General features: G+C 44.3%; 1 protein-coding gene across 1 annotated transcript in view; it reads right to left on the reverse strand.

Annotated features, from left to right (window-relative positions):
* PPP1R21 (protein phosphatase 1 regulatory subunit 21) overlaps positions 1 to 14,479 on the reverse strand; it is a 90,879-nt gene that overhangs the window by 10,635 nt on the left and 65,765 nt on the right. The window contains exons 18-21 of the mRNA XM_006129256.5: positions 14,299 to 14,334; positions 11,779 to 11,895; positions 9,356 to 9,454; positions 6,273 to 6,398 (exon numbers count right to left, since the gene is read on the reverse strand). Of these exons, the coding sequence (XP_006129318.1) occupies positions 6,273 to 6,398; positions 9,356 to 9,454; positions 11,779 to 11,895; positions 14,299 to 14,334 (378 nt within the window). The remainder of the gene's footprint in view (positions 1 to 6,272; positions 6,399 to 9,355; positions 9,455 to 11,778; positions 11,896 to 14,298; positions 14,335 to 14,479) is intronic.

The raw sequence follows: 14,479 nt of genomic DNA on the forward strand, positions 1-14,479 counted from the left end.
GGGCATGCCAGATGATATCTGGTTGGTCCACCATTACAAGGATTACTTGACTGCACTGGATATGGTGAGGAGTCAGTACATTTCTCATAGGCACAATTTGCTCAGTGTCTGTGGCCAAGCTTGAAGAGAGCACAAGTAAAACGCTGGATGAAAAGAGTGGCCTAAAAGCTATAGGTGACAAAAAGTGGCCTAGAAACTATATACACACACATCTTGGCAGAAACCTGCAGAGTTAGGATATTTGGAAGTAAGGGAGATGGAGTAACCTGCTTTGATGATTTCCAATACCTATCTGTCCTTGATGATGGAATGCCAGATGGGATAAAATGGGATTAAGCGATCACCAAAACGTTGCCATTGGGTGATGGTGCCAGCATTGAGAATGATGGGGTTCTTGAGCCTTCGACCAAGACTTCAAATCTGCTGTTTGGAGGTTGAGGACTGGGAAGCAGTAGTTAAGGAGACAGATTCCCTTCTCCTGGGGTTTTTCTGTCTGTGGCTCTGCCAGTTGTAAAACACTTTACATAAGAACGGCCATACTGAGTCAGACCAACGGTCCATCCAGCCCAGTATCCTATCTGCTGACAGTGTCCAATAGCAGATGCCCCAGAAGGAGGGAACACAACAGATAATCCTCACATGTTCCCTCCCCTGTCACGCACCTCCAGAGAAACAGAGGCTAGGGACACCATTCCCTCTTTTTTGAATCCTGTTAAAGTTCTAGCTGTCACTGCATCCTCTGACAAGGAGTTCCACAGGTTGACTGTGCACTGAGTGAAGAAAAATTCCCTTAGCATATAACAGTCACTATCACTGTCATGATCAAGTGGTTAATATATCCCTACTGCTCTATTCTTACTATTGGAGCATGGAATTACTATTACTAATGTTCTATGGAACATTTTGGCTCATTTAAGATTTTTACTTCATTTGACTCTATATTTTCTTTCACTTACAGTGCCACTCCCCCACCAGCATGATCTGTTCTATCCTTCCAATATATTTTGTACCCTGATATGACTGGGTCCCATTCATTCCACCAAGTTTCCATGATGCCTATTATATCAATAGCCTCCTTTAAAACTTAGCATTTTATTATTTAGACTTCTAGCATTTGTGAATAAGCACTTTAAAAAATTGTCACTATTTATCTGTCTGCCATTTCCTGATGTGTTAGACTTTATTTGATTGTGCCTCATCTGATCTGACCCATACTTCTATCCCCTCCTCCTGACTAGAACATAGAGAATCTCTATTAATAGACCCTCCTCTAAGAGATGCCTCAGTCTGATCCATGTGGTCCTCCGCACCTGTCAGCTTTTTACCCAGCCCTTAGTTTAAAAACGGCTCTACAACCTTTTTAATGTTAAGTGCCAGCACTTTTCCTGAGTTTAAGAGGGTATTCAGAATCACAGCTGAGTTTGATAAGTGGTCTGTATGTTGTTTTGAGGTGTATGACAACCTAGGGATTGTAAAGTAGTCTGAGAGTTTTTCCAGTGTGTGTAATGACTTGTCTGGTCTTCTCTGCAAAGAGCTTGGCATCTTCAAATGTCAAGTCCTCCTCAGCAGACAGGCTTTGGAAAGCCAGACAGGTGAAACCAGGAAACTCTCCTCTCAACCACCTCACTGTAGAATCAGCAGAGTTGAGCATGGCTTGAAGCACTGGTCTAGTAATGAGGTTACCCTCAATAATGATGGCATTGTACTGTTCTCATTTGTCTTCAGGAATAAAGTTTGTAAACTAAGACAGGTTTGCATAGATATTAGGACTGTATTTCGCCAGTAGGACCACATCATTGAAGATTCTCAATTTAATGTTGCAGTTGAGTATGCTTTGCAACTATTCTTTGTCATATGGGGTATACCTGTAGTACTGTTTCTTTCCTCTTTCATTTATTGCCTCGATAAGCAAGGAATTTGGCATTGGATGTAAGAATAGAAATTCAGTGCCTTTGGTTGGTACATAATATTTCTTATTGGGTCTTTTACAGGAATGTGGAATCATAGCTGGGGTTTGCCAGAGTAATCTGGCAGGGTCCATAATTGCCTCAGTAATGGGAAGGCGATTTTGGATGAAGTGGAGGTAGTATGTCCTCTCTCTTATGGCACAATTCCTGGACCTCTTCCAGAGAAGCTGCCACTCTCTTGAAGAGTTCCTGAAACTGCTTGAAATTCTCTATCATGGTGAAGGTGGAAGTATAATTGCTACACCTGGGGAGGAACAGGAAAGATAAGTGACAGTTACATCCAAGAATTCCTCCTGTCTGGAGGCACCAGTGGGTGCTTGTAAGGGAAGCAACTGCAGGCAGAGTGTTGGGGGCATGGTTGCCAGAATGGCCATTGTGACTGGAATGGCACAGGAAGCATCCATGATTGGCTGAACCAGGGTTAGGTTGCAAAGTTTCTGGAAAAGCCAGTGGCTAGTGATGCCTGCATGGCAGGATTAATGACAGGAGAAGACTGCTGAGGCAAGCCTATCATGTCCTCTTCTCTCTCATCCTCCCTACTATAGTGGTATATTGACAACCGTGGAGAGCCGGGCTGTGCAAAAGCCCTGTGTATGGAGGCACCATCAGGACTGAGGCAGGGAGACAGGTATTGGGGACAGATAAGTCTCTGTGGTGCAAGAGTTGATGTGATGTGGCTGAGCTTGGTACTGGTGCGACAGAACAGCATGGTACAGTGTGCTGCAACGTGCGCATGGGCATCTGGCTGGAGTTCATAGTGCCAACAGTAGGTGGCAGCAGGAGTGCAGATATGCTCAGTGCCAAGGGTTTACTGGCTATTTTAGATGCTGAGGCACAGGGTTTCACTTTCTTAGCTCTTGTGACAGACTCACTCTATGCTTTTCAGTATCATGGTACCGGAGGGACCTGGTGCATCAGCTGTTGTTTATACAGCAGTTGCTGTGGGTACTGGGAGTGTTTGGCCAGTATCAGTGTGCTTTTTCTTAGAGGACTCCAAGATTAGGGATATAATCTCTTGCCTCTGCTGCCTTCCTGGCAGTTTGGTCAGGCTACTTTGCCCTTAGAGGTACCTTTGTCTGATACGGCCATAGGCAATTTCTGGCCAGGAGGGGTTTATACCGCTGGCTCAGACACTGGGAAAAAAGATTTCTCCATGAGGAGAAGTTGCAGATGTGAATCTCTTGCTTTTCTAATGTGTGCTCTGAAGTTGTGACAGTGTTTTGTGTTTTGGCACTTTTGTTGTACAAGTCCCTCAAAGAGACACTTGATGCACTGCAAGTGGCTGTCAGAGGGGTATTGAATAGCTGGTAGGTGTTTAAAGCTGGGGGAGGGAAGCATGCCCAGAAGGAGAGTACTCTCAGTTGTGTGGAGAGAGATTCGGTTGTGCAGCTGCTGCAGTTTTGGGATAAATGAGACAATCCTTATAAGGAAAGATGGTTGCGGGTTTTTTTGGGAGACCAGGAAAGGGACACTATTTCAATGAGGACTACTAACTACAGGTAAACAAGGGGGAGGGGGGCAAGAAGAATAGAAGTAGCTGCAAGGTGCTACTGAATACTTCAACTGGGGCAAAGGGCAATAGAGAAGGAAGTGTGTGTGGGGGGGAGGCTGTACAGTGTCAATTAATCACCTGAGACAGCATGATACATGGTGTACAGCCCAATTGGGCACTGCCACCTTAAATCTCTGGCTATGAGCTCAGGAGCACACCACCACCTAAAGTGGAGCATCCACTATGACATCACTCTAAGATGACCCCTTAGTTCTCAAGATAACGTTCCAGGAGTTCCACAAATATCGTAAGTGGTCTCCGTTAATTCTATACTTTAAATGCTAAAATTAACTGGCTGATATAGCCAAAGGCAAGGTCTCCACAGCACCAATGATGCATCTCTGGGATCAATCACCAACTGCTCTGTGTAGCAAGATGAAGGCTTAAAACATAAGCCCATGCAGCAAAGACCTGGTCTGAGGCCTGAGGTCTAGCTAACAATGGACAAAACATGGCTAACAAAGCAAAGCTAAACTATGAGCAAGACGCAGGCCCCAGCTCACAGAACCTGGCATAAACAGGGCTGAGTGTGCAAAACACTAACTGGTGCTAGGTATTGACTGCAGAGCAATAATTGGTACTGGTCATAAGTTGAAATCACATGGTACCACCAGATCATTAAAAAAGACCTTGGTGTACACTCCCCACAGATACAGACCCAAGTTCAAGAAGGGGTCTAAAATGACAGCATGATGGATAGAGATGATCTAATCAAACCACGAGGTACAGAGTAATGGGTGGTATCTAAGTAGCATCAGAGGGTGGTAACTTGACAACGTCAGCGGTTAGGTGTGACTTGTTTGTACCTGTATATATAAAGTGGTGTCTTGGAGGGACAGTCTTCGGATGACCTAGGGGGCAGTGGAAATTTCCCACTGATTGAGTCATTCCATTGCTACGGGGTACACATACATAATGGTTCAGTAGAGTCTACTGACAACTTCACTTAGCAATAAGCCTGGCTTGGCACCTTCAATCCTTATCTGGTTTGTGGTCTTTGGGGGGGCTCTCTTGGGGTCTGCTGTGGAGACTAAGTGTACAAGTCAACATGGCACACATCACTGAGTACACATTCAAACCACCTTCTGGTTATCATCATCATCATCATCATCAATGATGTGGATGCCATAGGACACCTCGGCAGTAAATCCCGACCACTCCCTGAATAACTACACTCTGAATAGGGAATGTATTTTTTAATCTGCATTGCTAAAAAAAACAAAGTGGGTCAGGAGGAGATTAATTCCACTGATAAATAAGTAAAGACTTCTTGCATTGCTATACTAACTGACTTCCATCTAACACTACGTTTGCATGGAGTTTTAGTGACTGAAAGAAAACATTCCGAGAACTTTATATGGAAATGCAAGAAACTGTCTTCTGAGTTTCATTTGGAAGAAATATAATGTGTGAAATGAATGCCATACAAGAGCAGCTAACTTTCCTGCTGGATCATTGGAATGAGAGAAAGAAAAGAAGCTTTGAACACAATATATTGAAGTGATCATAAAGAATATCCACCAAAGAATACTGAGTGCAGGGTTGGCCAACTAGTTAGACATAGACACTAAGAGCCAAAAGAGCTGTGGATAGTAGTGCAAAGAGCCACACATCCCTCCCTCAGAGCCAGGCACCCCCAGTCCCTCCCCACTCTAACCCAATGCTCTCCCCCTCCCCCAGAGCCAGGTACCTCCAGCCCCCACACTCTTACCCCAATGCCAATGCCCTCCCCCTTCCCCAGAACCAGGCAACCCCAGGCCCCTCTCATTCTAACCCAATTCCTGTCTCACTGGAGCTGCAACAGCCACAGCCACAGCCACACACTTCTCCCTCTAGGCACTGGGGCATGTGCACAAACAGGCATTCGGCTCCGAACGAGCTGCAACCCTAAGAGCCACATTTCTGTGAGCAAAGAGCTGCATGTGGCTCAAGAGCCACAGGTTGGCCACCCCTGACTTAGGGTACTTCTAGACTACATGCCTCTGTCAACAGAGGCATGTAGATTAGGCTACCCGGCCTAGGAAAATGAAGCGGCAATTTAAATTTAAATGGCTGCCACACTGAGCCGATCAGCTGTTTGTCGGCTCAGCGCGGTAGTCTGGACGCTCCGCAGTCGACATCAAAGGCATTTGTCGACCTCCCAGGTAAACCTCATCCCAGGAGGCATACCTGGGAGGTCGACAAATGCCTTTGATGTCGACTGCGGAGCGTCCAGACTACCGCGCTGAGCCAACAAACAGCTGATCAGCTCAGCGCAGCAGCCGTTTAAATTTAAATGAAGTGGCGATTATTTAAATCGCCATTTCATTTTCCTATGCCGGATAGCCTAATCTACCCTGACGTACCCTGAGTGTATGACTCTTCAAGCTCCTTCACCTTCCTGACCATCCCTCTTCATGCATTTTCTAGCAGTATGCTTTATTTTTAGGTAGCTGAAAAAATAGCACTGCTCTTATAACAAGCTCCATTTGAAAGTCTCATCTGGTATGGGGAGGATACAAGTTCTCTATAGTTAGAGTCAGGGAAAGACATAGACATAGGACATGATCACTGGTCATTTCCAGATTCCAAGTTAGGTTCCAAAACTCTCACTTACCTGGACCAGTAAGGATGGGGCTTGAGGTTTTCATGCCAATTGGCTGAGAATAAAAACGAGCTAGTAAGTTTGCACTCTACTTGCCACTGTTTGGAGCACTGCAGTTTGCAAAAACCCAAGACCATGCCCAAAGTAAATACAGTGTTTGGTAACCTACCTTACTCATTTTCAGTGTATCAATTTCTTCCCTTTGTTTAGATAAGGTTTCATTCATGCTGCACAGATGGTCACTCATCATGCTTAGCTGATCTTCATAGCTTCTTTTGGTAGTTGTCAATTCATCCTATGAAGTGAAAGAACATTTGTCCAATAGCACAGTAGTGCACAGGCAGACATGCAATTATGCAAAAGTGTTAGACTGCTGAAGAGCCCACATTTGGTCAATTTCATTATGGAAAAAAGCAAGTATACGAAAATTTAAAAGGCAGAAAGTCTCGGTAGCTTTCTTGTATCTTTAAAACTTCATCCCCTCTGCTCCCCCACTATAACCTCCCAAAATTATTTATTTTAATACACTATTTTATAGAACACTGCCTAATTAAGGGATTAATAACATGGGACAAAAAAACCCACTGAGTTTTCAGTCCAGGTGATATTGATTTATTTACCAAGTTCCATTTGACTTTCAGAGTTATATGTTTATAAATAACTGTACCAGGCAGTGTGCTTTAAAAAAGCCCCAAACAACATAATTAGATGATTGTGAATGATTAGTCAGACTTTTTTTGGTGAGATATAAGGATCTTTACATACGTACTAAGAGTGCACTGTTTTAGAAGGAATTCAGTTTTATGTCTATTTCCCACCGCTACCAGAAAAATTGTTAAGTTTCATCTTACAACAAAGATCTTGAAAAAATACCATGCATAGAAATCCCAATAAGCTTAATGGAGGTTTGGGTCCTCCCTAAGTTAGTGCTGGCTTGAACTCACTAAATACAGACACTAGTCACAAAGTAAAACCTCTCTAAAGTTTCTGAATCATAAAATACTACAACTGGAAAGCATCTTGAGAGGTCATTGAGTCCAGTCCCCTGCCCCCATTGCAAGACCAAGAACCATCTACCATCTTTGACAGGTGTCTGTCTAATCTGCTCTTAAATATCTCCAGTGATGGAGATTCTACCATCCCCCAGGCAATTTATTCCAGTTTTTAAACCACCCTGACAGTTAGGAAGTTTTTCCTAATGTCCAACCTAAACCTCCCTTCCTTCAATTTAAGCCCAATGCTTCTTGTCCCATCATTAGAGGTTAAGGAGAACAATTTTTCTCCCTCCTTCTTGTTATACCCTTTCAGATACTTGCAAACAGCTATCATGTTTCCCCTCAGTCTTCCCTTTTCTAAACTAAACAAGCCCAGTTCTTTCAGCCTTCCCTCATGGGTCATGTTCTCTAGACATTTATTCTGAAATAACTACGTGAGCATCTACACAGCAATAATGTTATTTCAAAATAATTTTGAAATAACGGGCGGCTTATTTTGGCATTGGTAAACCTCATTCTATGAGGAATAATGCCTCCTCTGAAATAACTCTTTGGAAATAGGGGCTGTGTAGATAGGGCGGCTGCAGTTATTTTGAAATAAGGGGCCTCCAGCCCTTCCCATGGTGCCCTACTGGCCGCTCTGTCCACACACGGCCAAACTCTGTAGTCCTCCCTTCCCCTGGAGCCCTTAAAGCTGTAGCCTCAGGGGAAAGGGCTTGTGGCAGACAGGAGGCCCTGACAGCACTGAGCCAAACAGCAGCTGCCACTGCCTTGATTTTTTGAAAAATGAGCCAATCTGCTGCTCCCAGCTTGTCTTCCACTGCTCCCAAGGAGTAGTCAGGCAGCTCTCAGGAGCCTGCCAGGACCCAAAAAAGGCATGCACCTTCCTGGTCTGGTGCAGAGACCCTGGACCTCACTGAGGTCTGGAGTAAGGAAGCAAACCCCCAGGATCTCTGCACCAGATGCAGGAACACAGATGTCTATGCCCAGATGGTCAAGAACCTGTTCACCAAAGGATGCAGCTGCACCCAGAAGCAGGTGCGGATGAAAGTCAAAGAGCTCTGCCAGGCTATCACTCCAGGGCAGAAGCCCACACCTGCCCCTATTATGATGACCTGGACTGCATCCTGGGGGGCAGGGAACTCCCTTCACTTCCCTCCCTCTCCTGGTAGTGGATGTGGAACTTTAGATGCCTGTCGTCATCCTCCCGGGGGACAGAGACAAGGAGGAGGAGGAAGAGGAGGAGAAAAAGACGGATGAGACCAGCACAACACCCTCCCCCTGATCCTTAAGCTGGTCCCCCACACTCTGGACATGCCCCAGGCACTGCCCGAAGCTGGGGAATCCACATTAGGTGAGTGTCATCACATTCCCTACACACACAGGGCGCAGGAGGCGGGAGGCTGGGGCATGCTCCTTGCTCGGCCTTTGTGGCCTGGGGATCGTGCAGTAACCTGTGCGCATGCAGTGACAGTGCAGGGCGCACAGCCCTAGCAGGCTGCACCAGAGGACCCTTGTGCTATTGGCCACAGGGTGTCCGGAGAGGCCTGCCATGCTCATGATAGCAGGGAGGGGGGACACCCTTCTTCGACAAGCCACCACAGGGAGACATGGACACTCCTCCCCTTCTCCCCAGCAGTCCCGCAGATGGCACACAGGCATTCCCACAATCTCAGGGCAGCATCCGCTCCTGGGGACAGTGTGATGAGGTGCAGAAGTATCTGCCGCTCTCACACACCTCCCCCACCACCACCAACCTGTCCCCAGCAGCAGGGATACAAATCCTCTCCCTGCGGGACGCCAACACTACCAGACCTGGTGTGTGCATGCCAGTGAGATTCTGGTCTGGAAGGCATCTTCCCATGTCTGCTTGTCCCCACGACTGGGGGGGGGGGGGGGGGAAGGGGGAGGAGGAGGGTAGTGAGGCTCCCTGCTTCTCTGGGACATCTGAGCCTCTGCAAGTAAGGGCCCACTGGCTAGAGTGCACATGGCCTTGCTCCAGGCACATCGCCTTCATCTGAGCCAGGAACTGTCGCTCTTGGAGGAGGGCAGGGCTTCAGGCACAGTGTCCCCTGGGTTGACTGTCTGTCTCTCTTTATTCTCCACAGCCGGACCAGCTGCAAGAGAGGCGCAGTTGACACCACCCGGAGCAGCTTCCTGAACCCAATTCTACTTGTTTGTTCTGCAATTCTACCTGCATGCCATGACAAATTTTCACATTTAGCACATCAAACTGCTTAGCTAACATTTCACTTGCCTGTAATCTACTGATGCTTTGAGTAGCTAATTTCATTTCCTCCACCAGTGATTCCTTAGACCTTTCAGCTAATGATAATCTTTTGGCAAGTGCCCGGCACTATGAAAAGAGAAAAAAAGTTAGTTCCAGCAGAGCATTGTACACAGCAAATTATTTGAGACAGGGTTTTTCAAAATCTGAATGGGCTTTTCAAAATGCAGTTTTTGGTTTAGAGAAAGTGTGTTACAGAAATAAGTTTTTATACAGAATTTCACAGGCTAAGACAGTGGTTTACCATTATAAAACAAAAATCTAAACTTTCAGGCTTCATTTATTGTACAGAAGAGCACCATACATTTTTAGACTCCACTGCTAGAAAATAATAGCTGAGATCAGAAGTATCTTTATATTTCCTTTAAACAAAATGAAAAAAATCCCAAAAATGAGATCTCAAGATGCCTTGCACATGCATGTACTGTTTAAATTTCAGTGCAGAAGAATGGTTATTTTACATTGTCTCATTATTTGCCATGCCAACAACAGTTGAGCACATTAAGGCTGACAAAGCAATCTAACAAATATGAACCATGTTCTACATATGTTTCTGGCAACACTGATCATCCTAATGAGGAGCATTTATCTGATTCTGAAATTAAACAAATACTTGATAACAGTTCTCAGCTTGCAAAGTAGTAAAGCAAGCCACACTGTACAACATTCTTCAATTTCTACGTGAGAGGTGGGTTACAGCGCTTCATGATCAAATTGCTAAATTTGAAATAATTGTAGTTTCCCATGTTAATTCAGAACAGTGGAACTACATGGAGGGCTAGCATCCTTAAAATAGAAATATTGTGTTAATTCTATAAGTAGGAACAGAGCCCGAAACATAAGGCTGTGTACCAGAGACCTGGTATAAGGCCTGGACTAAAGTCATAGTCAAAACTTGCTAAAATAAAGCGAAGTCAAGTTACAAGGAAGAGGCAGGCTCTGTTCACAAAATCTGGCAGATCAGGGCTAGTCTATCAGAAACACATATACTTAAGAGGGACAAGTCATGAAAATTCATTCCAGGATAGTACCAGCACACTCCCCAGAGATAAGAATATACTGACCCATTCTCAGGAACAGGTTAGAATGACAACATGATCGATAAGGATGTTCTGATTGAATAAACAGGTATAAGGTAATGGGCAGCACCCAGATACCTCAGAGGATGGCATCTAGATGCACCAGGAATAACACAACTTGTTTGTATCTGTGTATAAAAATGCATCTCAGGAAAAGCTATCTTTGTTTGATAGAGATGTCAAACGTGTAGTCTACTATATGATAAACCTAGGCTTATCGGTTAATTGGTTAATCTTGTTGACTCCTTCCTCCCCCTCCCCCCTTGCTGCCTCTATATCAGAGGCAACAAGGGAGGGAGGAGCAGGAGCTGATGCTGGGGGGGAGCCAGCTTAAAAGCTGCCCCCTCCCCTGGCGCTGCTGCCTCTATTAGAGGCAGTGGAGGGAGGGGAAACCAGGGGAGTGCCTGTGGCCATGGTGGGCCTGAGGCCATGGTGGGCCTGAGCTCTCTGTGGACAGACGCTTCTACACCTCCCATGGAGCAGCTTCTTTCTGGGACCAGCCTGGTCCCTGGCAGACTCGCCTGCCCCTTCCCCTCTCCTGGGAGCAGCCTCTGTCCATGTGGAGCTCGGACCACCGCAGATGGGGGCTGCTGCCACACCACGCTGCCGCTCTGTATCAGAGGCAGCAGCACGGGGCAGCAGGCAGCCAGTCTGCAAGGGGAGCTGGTTTTTCAACTGGCTCTCCTTGTTAACTGGCTCCCACCTGGCACTCTGTGTATGACAAGGAGGAGGAGGCTTGTGAGAGCAGGACCCAGAGGAGCTAGAGTGGTTATAGCAGGACATGGATAGGGCTGTGGAGCAGCTGCCAGAGTGCCTGGCACTAGGTTGGGGAGTGGGACCCAGAGGGGATAGGGGGAGAGCAGCTGGATCCCAGGCTCAGGTAGGAACCTTATTCCCAGCCTGGGATCCAGCTGCTCTCCCCCTCTTGCCCAAGTCTCAATAGCTCCCCTTACCTCACCATGCATTAAGCCAACAACTAAGTGAATTCTATAGTCTTGCAGCTAAAGCCAGCAGCAAAATAGATTTATAACAATAACCAACCTATATGTAGGCCAAAACAATGTGCTTTCTTTTTACCAAACACAACCGATTAACAAGCGAGGTTGAATATGCAATTATTTAAAATTTAGAAATTGATGCAACACAGAAAGTACAGGCTTTTGTAAATGTGACCTCAAAACCAAGGAATTAATTAACAAATTATCTGATAGACCTATGGTGTTTTGGGAGGTGCCTGTAGTTCATAACATTGATCTACAAGAAGTTTAGAAAGGACTTAGTGTTTTCAGTACAGGAAATCGACTGGATGCTCACCTCAGCATGAAAATGTACTGACTTGCTGTCGGACAGCTGTAGGAGAGATGTAAGTTCTACTATCCTTGTCATGTAGTAATTTTTTATCAACTCTTCACGGGACTTGGCATCTGGAACCTGAAGAGCGAGAGCACATGTGATCAAACAATTAAAAAGATTGTGTCTTTGCTAGAACTAAAGCCATAACTTACAATTTCTGTTTAGAAAAAATAAGTTGTTTATTTAAAAAGTTGTAGGTCATCCAAATGGGATAAACTCTTTATAAAGAATGTAAAATTTGATTGAGCTTGGTGCTTCTGAAAGCAGACATGCTTATCAAATAAAAGCAGTCTTAGCAGTGTTGCACAATATCTAATAACTTGAGTCTACTGAAAAACAATGATAAAACTCAAGATTATATTTTATGTAGAGTTGAACAAAGAACAGAATATAAAATAGAGTCACAATTTAAATTAAAGAATTTATGGTAAGGATGCAAATCTGAGGACAACCAACAGTCCCCTTCTAACCATCTTCAATTCGCTAGCAAAGAAAGCAATGACATTAGTAACTGGTGGACATTAGGAGCCATATTTTCGGAACAGTATGTACATTTTCAGATGTTTTTAGTCAAACATCTGATTTTAAATGTTTATAAAAGTGTCACATTTTCCATAGAGAAGTTCAAGGCAACTTTCACATGCCTGAATTCAAGTTTTGAGGTTCACACTTGACAGCGAGACATAAGAACAGCCATAATGGATCAAACTAAAGGTCCATTTAGACAAGTATACAATACCAGGTGCCCCAGAGGGAATGAATAGAACAGGTAAATCAAGTGATCCCTGTCCTGTCATCCATTCCCAGCCTCTGACAGACAGAAGCTAGGGACACCATTTCTACCCACGCTGGCTAATAAGTTTTAATGACTTATTTTAAATAATTTGTATATTGCTAAGTCACATGGCTTATCATATCTTTTATAAAGAAGCTCTTAGTGCACTTAAACCCCAGTCTCATCTTGCAAAACCTTTTAGAGTAACCTTAATGTCAACATAGCTGCTCTCTGCAGGATCTCAGAGGAAAACACTGCATCTTGGAACAATGTTCATGCTGTAATAAAAATGCTATTTCTTTATAACCACTACAACATAACAATTGGTGTGATTGCTAGTCATGTTGTATTTGGTCTAAACCTGTTTAAATAAAGAATAGTATATTTTAGGACACTTAAAATGCATACTAAAGGGCTGCGTCTAGACTGGCAAGTTTTTCCGAAAACTTGCCAGCTGTCTACACTGGCCGCTTGAAATTGCGCAAAAACACTGATGATCTAATGTAAGATTGTCAGTGTTCTTGCGCAAATACTATGATGCTCCCGTTCGGGGAAAAAGCCCTCTTGCGCAAATGTATTTGCGCAAGAGGGCCAGTGTAGACAGCTAAAAACTGTTTTGCGCAAAAAAGCCCCAATGGCGAAAATGGCGAATGGGGCTTTCTTGCGCAAAACCGCATCTAGATTGGCACAGACGCTTTTCCGCAAAAAGTGCTTTTGCGCAAAAGCATCTGTGCCAATCTAGACGCTCTTCTCCGCAAATACTTTTAACGGAAAAACTTTCCGTTAAAAGCATTTGTGGAAAATCATGCCAGTCTAGACACAGCCAAGCAGTAAAGAAGAGTTTATCCAGGTAAACTTTCCACAGGCTACAACTAAAAGACAAATGAAATAGGAAAAGGAAGGAGATAGAGTCTTAAATTATGCAATTTTTGCTGCTTTAACCCTCCTTTTATTATCAATCTGAGGTTTATAATCCAGCTCATGTCACTGAAGTACAAATACAGAGCTACATTTTCTAAAGCTACAGAGAATTTGATACATTTAAGAGAGCTTTAGGAATGTATAATCTGTTTAATTGGTTAAACATTATGTTTAACTGACCAACTAAATTTAAGGGGACACCCTCGGGGAGGAGGATTCCAGCCACGAACTGAGGCTGGGCTGGAGTGGCCCCCATCAACTGCAGGGGCTACTCCATACTCCAGAGCAGCCTCTTCCTGCAGGATGCCTGTGCCCACTGTGAACAGGGGTTGCTGCAGCAGGTGGGGAACTGCTCCTGTCCCTATCAGTTAACTCTTAACCTTAGCTAATGATTATCACCCATTAAGGGTGATGCTTACTGGTTAAGTGGTTAACCTTTCACATCCCTAGAGAGTTCAGCTCACATCTTGTTAAATTCCATCTGAACAAGTCTGTTGAATAAAATATATGAGCCAGAGCTACAAGCTATTTTCACAGTTAGATCAAACTGGAGACAGAAGTATGGATTACTAATTAGTAGGAAACCATGAGTTTCTGATATTCTTCGGGAAAAGTTATTTTGCAAGAATTCATTCTTACCCCCAATCCAATTGTACTAAATTACTCCAGAGGTCTCCAAATAACTGATGCAGTAAGTTGATCACGCACAAGTTTTAGCACTGTCAAATACATATTACATTTAATAAAGACTTATACTGGTATGTATCAGAATAATCATAAAATACCTCTTTGTTTTCAGTAGTCATGGTCAACATTCCAATCTAGAACAAGGGAGAAAATAAAATGAAGTCAGAACAATAGAACAGTCTATTCCAATTAGATAACTCTGACACCTAGTTATTAAAAAAGCAGTCAGATGATTAAAACTCTTCATTCAAAGTAAACTGATATAGGTTACCAGGCTTT

The sequence above is a fragment of the Pelodiscus sinensis genome, chromosome 3, assembly GCF_052426305.1.
Source record: "Pelodiscus sinensis isolate ZL-2025 chromosome 3, ASM5242630v1, whole genome shotgun sequence".
NCBI classification, from domain to species: domain Eukaryota; kingdom Metazoa; phylum Chordata; order Testudines; family Trionychidae; genus Pelodiscus; species Pelodiscus sinensis.